The 12,578-nt window shown below is 41.8% G+C and overlaps 1 protein-coding gene across 2 annotated transcripts in view; it reads left to right on the forward strand.

Moving 5' to 3' along the window:
- Positions 1-323: 323 nt before the first annotated feature.
- The window catches only part of CXADR (CXADR cell adhesion molecule), a 33,577-nt gene continuing 21,322 nt past the window's right edge, over positions 324-12,578 (forward strand). For both annotated transcript variants that reach the window (XM_082784929.1, XM_082784928.1), the window contains exon 1: positions 324-458. In XM_082784929.1, coding sequence (XP_082641055.1) covers positions 380-458 — 79 coding nt within the window. In that variant the 5' untranslated portion in view covers positions 324-379. The remainder of the gene's footprint in view (positions 459-12,578) is intronic.

Here is a 12,578-nt window from a genome sequence, read left to right on the forward strand (position 1 = left end):
TTGCGTAAACATTTTTATTATGGGGATAGCTTCTCAGTACGGACAGGGCAGGGGGCACATCAAAGGACGCGCTACCAGCACGACTTATCCCTTCACGAGAATAAGCCATAGTGGCAGAAAGCCTTTTATGCCCGCTGTCAGCACTGGCGTTGCAGTGTACACATCAGACTGCTACGCAGCGGTAGCTCCTCGTGCACGGTAGATGAACACAGCCCAGTCACCGGCCGCCGCCACCACCACACACCTCGGCCGCCAGGGCCCGGAAGTGACGGGCGCTTCACCTGCTGGGCGGGGCGCGCGGGGCGGGGCGGTGCCCGCCCGGGGGGACTCGCGGGGCCGGAGCCGTTGGTGGCGGTTGCCCGCCCGCTCGCGCCGCGCCATGGAGCCGCCGCTCGCGCCGCCGCCGCCGTCGTTGACGGTGCTGCTGCTGCTGGCACTCGCCCTGCTCGGCTCCGCCGGTGGGCGCCGGGACGGGACGGGACGGGACGCGACGGGGCGGGCGGGATGGGACGGGCGGGCAGGTGGCGGGGAGGGAACCGGCAGGGAACGGAGGGGAAGGGCAGGGAAGGGAATGGAGGGGAAGGGAAAAGAAAGAGGGGAAAAGAGGGGAAAGGGCGCTCCTGGGCTGAGAGAAGGGGCGGTGGCCGCGGGCCTCGTGGCGGTGCCGGTGCCGGTGTCGGTGTCCCGGCTTCTCCCCCGTGGCTCCGGGGCGGTGGCCGAGGCTCGGAGCCCTGCGGCGGGCGGCGCCGGGCTTTGTTCGCCGCCAGCCGGCGGGGGGCTGCCGCGCTTCGGCTCCCTTCCTCCACCTCGCCGCGTGAAGGCGACCTGCGGGCTTCGATTTTTTTTTTTTTTTTTTTTTTGGTCGCTCCTCTCCTTATTGAATTGATCTTGCTTACTTATTTATTTATTTTTTAATTAATCTTTAACGTGGTGGCGGTAGGGTGTGTGTGCGAGGCTGCCGGGAACGGGCGCAGCAGCTCGGGGCTGGGGAGGGAACTCGCCCCGCCGGGGGAATGGGAGCGAAAAGGAGCGCTTTTAATCAAATTTAATCAGAAATCCGAGAGAAATCGGCGCCCAGCGCCTCCCCCGACCCTGCATCCAGCCGCCAAGTTGGTCTTGGCGTGGCAGGGTGGAAGGGGCCGGGTGGCTCGTCGAGCCCTCGCTGCCCAATTGTTGTGGACTCACTGAGGGTGGTGAGGGTGGTTGGAAGCTCTGGTGGAAAGTTGAGGGAATTCGAAGTGGGAGAAAGCCCTCTGCATTACACGTAAACCCGAATTCATTTGATTTTCTTACTGGGAGAGAACAAAGGGGTGGATGTTGTCAAACAACAGCAACAAAAGCGTGCCTGGCCTGTTTGAAACAAAAAAGTAGGCAAACGCTTGGCTAGGTGGCTGGCATGAACTCGGTTGAACTGCGTGCAATGTCAACGCTTCCTTCAAGTGACTTCGAAAAACATGTTGTGTTCTGCCTAGAGGTGGCCCGAATTTATGTGAAACTGTGGAAGGTGACAGAACACCTGAGGAGGTTAAGGTCTACAGCAGAGCACGCATCAGCACTGGCAGGAGGACAGATTCTGTTTCCTGTTGAAATGCTAATGCCGTGTTGATGTCATGGGGGAAATTACTCATGGGATCAAAATTCTGCCTGTTTAACAGAATGATGGGCTCTAATCTCATGCGTAAAGAGATATCGGTAGTTCTGCATTAACTCGCTTTCTCTAAGCAGAAGTTGTACGTGAACTATGAATCACAAGTATTTAGTGTCTGGGTTAGTGATTAAGGTTTGTACTGAAACACTTAATGTAACAAAAGCTGGGGAAAAAAGATTGTCTCGAGCACAATTATTGCATATGCTGTAAACGAGCTGGATCCCTGCTAAGATATCAAATGTTACAATGCTATAAAACTAGAGATAATTGTTATATGATGAAATGCAAAACCAGAATCAGATTTCACGCCCCAGCTTTACTGAAGTGTTACAGGTGTCTTCAAACTTCACTGTGAAACTGGATGACTTCCTAAAGTAATATATTCATAGTGTGTTTTGATTAGGAATATTTTTGCATGGTTATTTGGATGACTAGCCTGAATGATGCACAGATTTCATAGTCCTCTAAAAGAAACAAACAAAAAAAAAAATAGTTCATCATTGGAGCTGATCAGGGATTCCTTGTGTTTTGTTTTTCTTCTCTATTAAATAGAATTAATATTTCTGTCAGTGGTCCAGATGCACGGTGTTTCCTTTGAGGAAACAGAGCAGTAAGTTGCCTTTCTCTGTATGGACCAAAGTTAGAAGAAGCCATTTGTGTGCTGTTGTGTGAAAGCTGCTGGCAGTGGAGCATGGTCTAGCTGCTCAAGTCCTTGCTTGAGTTTGTGGTAGTGGAGTAATTTATTGTGGTACTTCAGGGCTTCTACTGAAAGTTGTATTTTTTTTTTCCCCTCCTTTCCTGTAAGTCTAACTTTCCTTGTTTCCACCTTGCTAATAGTAAAAGACTCAAAATTACTGATTTTGTATAAACCAGGAGGCTTCTCTTGACTGTACAAAATAGACCCTCAGCAGGCAACCATGCTGTGCTATTCTGTGTTGAAAGAGAGAGGTGTCTGGGTGTAAGCCGTCCCTGAACCCAGCTCAGGGGTTTAATCTCTCTGCTAAGGTCAATATCTCAGTCATAAATAATCAAATTGGGAACTTCCTCTTTCCCTTGCAGGAGGGAAGGGGTTCATCCTTGAACACTGGGACACAAGGGGAGAACCGTCCTCTTCTACCCTATCATTGTAACTAGTCCTGCATTGATTCTAGCAACTGCCTCTGTGTTACTTGGCTGTGCAACTGATAAATAACTCATGGTGGTTTCTCTTTGAGTTGGTGCTACTGCAATGTGACCACAGAACTGGTTGGGGTAGTGAAATTGAGTCTTTGGCTGTCTTGTGGTCATACAGTATGAGTTCATATTTGAATCACTTTTTGTAATTGTGAGACCTTTTCTAAAGCTACGTTGCTAATTCTTCTCTATCTAAAAATGCACTCCAAGCACTGTGGTAAGTGAAACTTGATGGCCATGTGCAAGGTCTGTTGTTACGTATTTTGGTTAAGTATGATTGGTTGCTTCAAGTAGTTGGGGGGGTTCCAAAAATGTGCAAGCTCTCTTTAAATTAATTTGGTAGCTGTCACCAACAAATCCTTTAGAAGGCTAATCAAAATTATATACTCTCCAGCTTCTGAATACTTTTTTAATGAGAAAATTTATATTAAACTGTTTTCCAAAGGATAATGCAGAATTTTGGTTTAAGGAGGTGGTGATTTATTACCACTGGCAGATCATTTTGTTAGGTCTTATGGTTATGCAACTGTTTTTGATGCATTCTAAGTCAGGCAGCATTTGGTGGCTGGTACACTTCGCCAAGTATGTGTAAGAAGGAACTTAAGCCTGTTCATGTTTTTATGCAGCACCTGGATCTGAATTTGACTTTTGAATTTCAATACCACAGGATCATTCCCATCCTAGTCTCTTTATTGCTAAGCTGTATATGCTTGGTCAGTTGAGGAATAATTTTAACAGTTTGCAGGGTTCAAGTTCTTCTTAGCTTTTCATGTCAGTGGACAGTTAAATGATGTTCAGTTCTCCTTTCCTAGATTTCCCAAATAATAGTATTTTCAAGTCATATGAAAAACTTTAACCAGCAATAGCTGAGGTTATTGGGTTTAATTAGTTACTGTTGTGACATCAGCCTTGAGATTTGAATTACAATCAGTTTGCTTTATCTAATCTTCTGTTTATCAGAGAGTATTTTATGCATTCAGTGTGCTGCTGCAAAAATGATTATAGCTTGTCACTTTGCTCTCCTCTGGCTGCCTCCCCTTGCTAGCTTCCCCTGTGTTGCATCAAGCATCAGCTGCCTGTCTGCCTGTCTTCACTTTCAGTGCTTGTCGCAGCATTCTCCAAACCAGATTCCACTTCAGCAGTGGTAGTTTTATCTCTGTATAAATGACTTTTTTTGTTTGTTTGTTTGTTTTGGCTTTCACTGCTGTTTTCCTTTTTTTTAAAAAAAAAAAAAAAAAAAAAAAAGTTTCTTATGAGTACTTCTGTGTTTTGCCTTTGATTCCATTCATGCTTCAAGAAGTTCCTTGTAAGCATCTTTGGACCTGTCTTTCTATTGGAGTGTTTTAAAACTCATTTGCCACAGTGACCCAGGAGATGAATACGCAACAGAGAGCTTTTTGGGACCAGTATTGATTCATAGTACTGTCTAACTAATTTCATCATTTGTTGTTGCTTGCATGTGTTCATAAGCTTTTAATGTCAGGGACTCCCTTTTTGCTCATGTTGCAACTTCTGATTCATTTCATGAAGCTTTTAGATGCTGTGTGAAACATTAAATAAATTTCAACAGTTGTGTGGCTCAGCAACTTGTAAGAATACCTCCCCTGCCAATTACATCAATTTAGTCACTGCTGGCTAAATACACAGTTAGCTAGCTTATGCTGCCTTTTATTTAAATTCATCTTTTTACTAGTTTGCATCTGACAGGGACTGGTTATTAGAAGAGCCATTTAAGCCTGTTGTCATGGGAGTAAGTGGCAGTGAAGCTAACCTCTTTCAGTAGGAGCTGGATCATAGCAAACCCTTCATCCTTGCTGGTAATTTTATTTACTGCACAACTGTCTTAGTTGTGTGGGTGAATGGGTCTGAATTGAGAATCCTTACGTTACCTTTTTTTTTTTTTTTTTTTTTTTTTTTTTTTTTAAACCAGTTAAGGTTGTCTGATTTGGAACAAGAAAGAGTTGTGCCAACAATCTGTCCTGCTACAGGGCAGTAATGAGTACCAGGAAGATGGCGGAAGAAGACTAATTGTGTGTGATCAGTGTTCTCCCACATGAGAAAAATATGTAACCCTGGTCTGGAGAGCTTTTTTGGGGAGTCTGACTACATTGCTAAATCAGGCAATTGGTCAGTTGTATGGCTAGATGTTACCTCAAGGATTACTTTTGCATCCCATTTCAAGTGGTAGCTGGCATTCTTCTGGCTCCACAGTGAGCGTCTTCAGGGAGGTTTAAAGTCAGAAAAACATTAAATTTTTGTAAGGTTTTATAAGGTTGTACTGTTTACCTGTTCTGTTTCTGGATCCAACTCAGTGGGATCACTAGTCTTAGTTGTAAGCAAAGGATCAGCTGTAACCTCAAACTCGTGTGGGTGAAGGGTAAAAAGTTGTTTCTGGATGTCATGTACTTGTTGGATTGGGTATTTTAAAACTGCAGTGTGATAGACAAGTGGGATCTGCAGCTCTGGTGGCTGTAGGCTGCAGCCAGTCCTGAGCTGTTCAGCAGTGACATGATTTCCTTTAGCTGCTTTTGAGAAGCATCTGAAGTGCTCAATGGTCACAAGTTTTGCAGTTCTGCTTGCTGATACCTTTTTTTTTTATTTTGTGATGTAGCACATAGAGTTGTATCTTTCATGCCCTGCAGCTAAAACCTACATTTGGCATGTTGAAAGATGATTAATCAACAAGAAATATTTGGGGTGTGTGTAGGAAAAAGGAAAAAGGATGAAAACTTATTAAATTCACAGCTGTTTTAACTAGTGTGGAGTGATATTGTATAGGTAGTTGAAATTTCATATATCTACAGATCCTGCATTTTCCGTTTTTTCCTTCTAGATGTATTAACCACTTAAGCTATGAGGAATGTTCCCTCTCAGTTAAGACCTATAAAATAATGCATATGTATACATATAATGACTCATTAACTTTCTGTCTATTTAGGGTGGATATTCTAGTTCTTTGAACATGTTCCTTTCTGGCTATTTCTTGCAGTGGGGAGGAGGGAGGCAAAAACAAGCAGCTACTCTAAAACACCACCACAACAACAAAGACAACTCACAAAGCAACAAAATATACTACTGAATAAAATAACTTTCAATCTTGATGTAAAACTTGCATGTGCTATGAAAAAACGTGGCTCACTAGCTCGGAAGAGTCCAAATCCCTTTACTCAAGTGAAAGTAATATGGCTGCTCAGTTAAGTGCTTGATTGTACTTAAACTCCCTAATGCATTGACTGACAGATGTGCCTAATGCTTTCACACTGCAAAAGGACTGCTTCATTCATCTTCCTTTTAAATGCCATCAAATTGGCAGGAAAAAAATAAAATGAACCATGTGACTTGATTGCTTAGTGGCTGTATCAGTTGGGTAGCTGGAAAACATGTGACTCGTAGGGCTGAAAGCACAAACCAGCTGCTGCAGTTGGTGTGGACTGGTAGAGAGGCAGGGTTTTGTATGGATAAGAAAGGAGTGTCAGGATTTGTTTTTTCTTGTTTTGTCTTTGAAAAAAATCTCTGTAATGGTTGGACACCATTTCTTTTTACTCTTCTAAATGCTATGTCGCGATGGTTCCTTAATGCCACTTAAGTGCAGTGTGAAGGTATAGCTTCACATTACACCTAGGTGTGTTACAGATACGATGTGGTTACATCTGGTGTGACTGCACGTGTCCATCTAGGTTGTTGCTGCTTCAGTGGTGGTTTTGGGTTCCTTCTTCCTCTCCTACTGTCAGAGTCAGTGCTGTGCAGCTGATGATTGAATTCACTCAGCTGGTACAACAGAAGACTTTTGGAGTGTGTTATTTTCTTACTGTATGAGTTCATTAAGTCAAGTCACTCTGGCTGTGCAGCGTGGGGATGAGCCCTGCTGCTTACTCTGAGAGCTGGCAGCAGCTTGGCTGGTGTAGGTGTAACGCAAAATTTCTCTATGGGGTGGGGCGTCATGGCAGTGTAAGAAAATCCTTTCCGAGGCTACAGCAGCCTCTCAGCTTTTCTGTGTCTGGCTTTGCGCTACTGAAACTTGTGCTTTTTTGCATGAAGTGTTTTACTGGCATAAAGGGAGGTGACAGTCAGAACTGAGGATGAGAAGGCAGGACCTCAGTAAGTCCGAAGTCGTCTGGTTGCCTTTTCCTAAATACTTCAGGTTGAGCAAAGTTGTACGTGACCATTTGAACGTGACCAAGCATTAAAACTCAGAATTCATAGTGGTCTACAGATGTTGGGCTAAACAGTATCCCCATGCTTAAAATTAATCTTAATCCTAATTTTTATTATAATAGCCCTTCCCTTTTTATGTGTGGCTGCCCACCCGCCCCATCCCCCAAGCATATCCTTTACTTCAGTAATGAGATACGAACTCTCCCGCTCCCAACTTGATAAGTACGTCCCTCTTAAGTAAGGTCATCTGCTGCTGTAGTTGCTAGGATACTTGGCTAATGACTTTGGGTTTAGCAACAGGAATAGCTTCAAGAATGTGCTGAGCAAGTTAGGAGCACAAGGACAGTTGGAAAAAGAAAGGAACATGGGGTAGAATCAAATGAGATATCAAGGGAAGAACTGAAACTTGAGGGAGACAAGTAAAAGATCAGTAAAGCTTTAGCCCATGCTTTTTAAGATTTCCTTTGTTGCATAGCTATTCCAGTTGATTTCAGTGAATTGCGGTTGGGAATGAAATAAAAATCATGTTATGTATTTACAGGATTAGGGTTGTTTGTAGTTCTGTTTGAGTCTTAGAGCTTAAAAAAAAAGTCAGTAGATTGGGAGAAAGAATAACTTCTGAAGTTACTGTGCAGTATGCTTTAAACTGGGGCTCGAGTATGCAACTATACATGAATTAGAGCAACTTATTTGTTTGATCCTGCCACAGAACTCTTCTATTGCAAGTAACGTCCAGACTGAAAGAGAATATTTTTGTCTTCAGAAAGGCAGTATGCTTAGCCTGTTTCCTGTTGGTTTTACTGCAGTTTTTCTTCCTTTCCATTGTGTAACTTGACAGAGGATTTGTGGATTCAGGTGAACTCAGGTAGAAATTCAGTAACTTAATGGTTATTGTTGAATAGATTTATTTTGTCAGATTTCTTAGCCTAGGCTAATGCAGGATTGCTTCAGTTTCTGTTCAGAGCAGATACCTTTAAGATGGTGTTTGTGGAATTCTGAAGCAGAATCAGTGTTTTTGAGATGTTCTGCAGAAATCAGGAGCTTCGGCTGGCAACACTCCTCCATTTCTGGAACTGGTCAGATTTTAGGTTCTGTGCTACTGAAAACCATGTTTCTATGAGTCTGGGGATTGGATAGTAAAAAGGAAAATAAGGCTTATTCTTAATAGCAGAGTCCTCTTTAATATGGAAGCAGATAAGAAGTCAGAAATAAGCAGGGAGAAAGTAAATCCATGATGTCACCCTGGTTATTTTGAGAGTAAGCGTAACTGAAGATTTTGCATGGTAAGTGTGCCTCCAGTAAGTGGTGTTCCCAACCCAGGCTGCTCAGATGAAGTGAAGTTTGGAAAGACAAACCCACTGTTTGGAGACCCAGCAGGGGTGTAGTTGATTGTCCAGGTGATAGAATTTGCCAGGATCATTCTGACATTGATTTTTTCCCATGTTGTGCTTTAAGTGCTCCTGCTGTTTCATCAGCTTTCTCTTTGTAGTTTATGGCAGAAACTTCCTCTGTGCTGATAAACAGCTTCAGTTTGTGTACGGCATGTCCCGAAAGCTTACCCAGACCACATCTCTGGGAGTTTGATCTCTCAGCTTCATCCTGCTACTGGTGAGGCAGCTGAGATGAAATGTGAAAGAGAAAGGTTTAACATTGTGCCTCTACTAATGCTATCTACCTAAAATTCAACCTCTTTTTCAGAAATTGTTTTGTGGATTTATTTTCCTGAACTACTATATTGAGTCTGGGACTAAATAGGCTAGGAAGGAGGAAACAGTGTTTGGAGTGAAGACTGGAAGCCAAATCTCAACTTTTTCTAGGCTAGTGCTTTTAGTTTGAGATGTTTACTTTCTCTGGCTCCATAAGCTTTGGATCTTTTCTGCATAGTAGAAGTGCTTCAATAAGTTGTGTCACTCTGGTTAGCTTGTGGAGTGTTCACCTAGGAGATCAGAGGTGCAGGTGTGAACATCTGTTCAAATGTTGATTCTGCTGTCTTCAGGGATTAACAAGTGTTCAGCATGGTGGATTTAGGCTAGTAGGCAGGCAGGTTTTTACCTTCTCTCTAATCTTTTTTTGATAGAGCCTTTTTGAGGTTTAAGTAAAGGCATAGTTTGTTAATGTTGATAACTTTAGAAATACTAGGTTGAAGTGTTGGATGTTTTTGCTAAGATGGTGTGGTGGTGGGTTTTTTATTTTCTACTTACTATGAACTGTGGTTTATTTTTGAAATCTGTACTGTAGCATTGTACAATAGCCACAGTTAGCATCAAACACTGCTCTGTAGAACATATTAAATATTAACTTTTTAAAACAGGCTGGATAGTACTTTCTTTGTTAGAAAAGCTTTACAGTTTGTTTTTACCAACGGTTCATTGACTGCTTGCTTGTTTCTGTCCCTCCTCTCTTATTCCTCTTAGCTAAGATGAGGTTGCTGTACTGGTTCTTCAGTGACTAAGAGTCTGACTAGAAAAGTTGAGAAGATGTGTATTGAGCTAATAGGGATTTTGGATTCTGTTCTGAAACATCTCATGAGAATCTGTGTATGTGACTGTAAAATAGAATTTTAGAGTTTTATTCACGTCAGAATTCTCCAAATCTCTTGAATTTCCCTTCTAAAGGGAAGACCACTGTTTCTTTGTGCGTCCTTCAATTAAATTGCATTTTTTTTCTTGCCATTGGTTCTATAATGCTTACTAAGCTTAAAAAAGTCTCTTTGGTGGCCTTTCTTCCGTGTTGTTCTAAGTCATGTCTTTGTAAAAATAGTGAAGTTGAGAAAATAAATCTGACTAGAGCTGGTTGAAAAATGAGAATTGACTCCCTTCCCTTCATTTTCTGTTTACCCCCAAGTTGATCAGCCTGATTTTTCTGAATCCTGTTAAAACTTCCTCAGAAACTAAGGCAAGGTTAACCCTGTCTTTCAGACCTCATTATGACTAAGGGACGTGATGTTCTCAGGATTTTGCAATGCGTTGAGGCTTGCCAGAAGTTCTAGGGCTTAAGATGTGGAAAGGTAGACACAACAAATCCTCATAGCACACCTGGCCCAAGCTCCTGAAAGTTCTGACTTTAATGGACTGCTACGCTTTCTGTTTGAGGCAAGATGCTGGGAGATTGTGAGAACCCAGACCTAAAGCTAGGCTTTGTGGCCTTTGGGGATCCCACTGGGAAAACTAGGATTCAGTTTGCGGTGTGGTCAGTTATGATACTGTGGGGGAAAAAACCCTAAGCAAGTTCTGCAGGTTGTGGCCCTGCTGGCTTTGCTGATGCGGTTTGGATGGTGGGTGCTGTAAAATCACTAAAATTAGTAATATCAAAATCACTAAAAATGAATAATATCAAATGTTCTTTTCACTTTATTTTTGCTAAGGAAACTTTTATTCCAGTTATTCTGTTAGAAGCACCCTGCCTTGCAGAGATGTTAATTGTCATCACTTGAAGACACTGACTCTGTGTAGTCAGGAAGCAGAAGATTGTGAGATGGTGACTTATGGGGATTTGCGCCATGAGGAAGGCTTACAGTGTTTGTGTCAGACTGTGCCAGTAAGCAGTGGGAAACTCACTCTGTTAGGTACTAGTTGGTAAGGACATCGGTGTAAGTTGACTTTCCAAGTTTTATGGTGTTTTATTTCAGAAATGCAGTTTTGTCAAGGTGGATGTGGGGAAAAAGGGGCAGTTGGGGAATTTTGCTTTATACTATTAGAGCTAACTTAAAATAAGAGACTCACTACGGTTGAGAGGCATAATCAGAAGTAATATGAGTGGGGATTTGATTCTCAAGACTGAAGTCTGTCAGGCAGAAAGATCTGATCACAACTATGCAGGCAAACATCATCTATAAACTATACTTTGAAAGAGTCTCTTAAGTGAATTTTGTAGCTTGCATTTCTGATTGATACTTATGAAGACCTCATTCTGTGAGGAAACCTTCATGCATTTACAGACATTTCCTGTTTACAAGCTGCTATTGGCAAATCATAAAGTTTGTGGAGAGCCTGCTAGTATAGGTGAAGTACCATGCAAATGTAGAATGTATATTGATCAACTACGATTTTAAGTGCAGCAAGATACGTGAGCTCAGATCTTATTCCATGGAGAAGTCGTCTGTGCTTCTTTGCAGTTGCGCTCTGTAGCAGTTGCTATTTCAGACATTGGTTTTAACCTGGTGGCAGTCTTGCCTTCATGGTGTAGCTCTGCTACTCCTGTCCTCTCTGTATTTCTGTTGCCTTACCTTCCGTGCCAGCTGATGGCTTTTCTAACCTTACCTGTTTAGGAAGGGATTGTGTTCAGTGGGTTATTCAACACTGCCCTAAGATAGTGCTATCTGATTGCCAGAAATGTTTTGGTCAAGCTAAAATTTACACTTCAGATTGTGTAAGCAAGCAGCCCAGAATTCCAGTGTATGCTGAACTCTTCACATTTTTCATCTAAAAATATTTATTATTTCTGCATTTAGTATTTAACGAAAATTTGTCTTCTGCTACTTGTGTTGGAATGGAGAATGCACTGTTCCATTTGTTGTGTTTGCTGTTTTGAAAACTTTTAAATGATACTAAAAATCTGTTTCCATTAAGTTTCATCAAATACACCATTTTTCCTAGATTAAAAATTTAATAATGTACTTTGCTAAACTGTGTTCCACCTGAGTGCTATTTGATGGTATGTCCAAGTACTCAGAAGGAGTTTCCACAGTTTCCTGAAAAACGGTATCCTGTTTTGCACTCCTTTAGAAATAATGTGAAAAACTTGTTCAGCCAGTGACTTGCGGTAGGGTCAATTTCTCAGAGGAAAACTAAATAATTCCACATTGAGAACCTTTAAATCTAAATGCTCAGAACCAAGATGTGTATTGACCTCTTACATTTCTCTGAAACTTTTATAAGGGATAATACTAACTATTCTGTATCAAGGAATGGTACTTGTCTCTTCTTACCCATTCACAAAGGCTCATTCTTCTGACTATCCCTGTTGAATTTGAAATGTTTTTTTTTTTCCTTGAAAAAGTATTTGGGAATGATATATGTTTGGACCCAATTGCATTTCTATATTGATAGTTTTCAGTGTTTTTTTTTTTTTTTTTTTTTTTTTTTTTTTTTTTGTGGGGTGGGGGAAGAATCTGTTACATGCTCCTGAGTCTATTCTTCACAGTGATTTGTTAGCTGTAATTAAAAATCAGACAAGTTCATGCTAAGCACCTTTGAATAAGTGGGATAGCTAACTTGAGAAATCACCATCTTTCTGGTATGTTCAAAATATTCTGAAAAGTCTGAAACTTGATCCATAAAACTCCACTAACCAAAACAATTTAGGTTAGAAATTAGGAGATGTTTCTTTTCAGAAAGAGCAGTCAGGCATTGGAATGGGTTTCCCAGGGAAGTGGTGGAGTCTCTATCCCTGGGGGTGTTTAAGGAAAGGCTGGACCTGGTGCACATGGACATAGTTTAGCGGGTGACATTGGTAGTAGGGCAATGGTTGGACCAGATGATCTTGAAAGTTTTTTCCATCGTTAATGATTCTATGAAATACAGATCTTCACTCAGTCTGATAATGTTGTACTATCACTTAAATGCCACAGATGATCCTCTTATGTTTTGAGGAGTACACTAGG

This window comes from Aythya marila, assembly GCF_965140915.1.
Source record: "Aythya marila genome assembly, chromosome: 1".
In the NCBI taxonomy this organism is placed as follows: Eukaryota; Metazoa; Chordata; class Aves; order Anseriformes; family Anatidae; genus Aythya; species Aythya marila.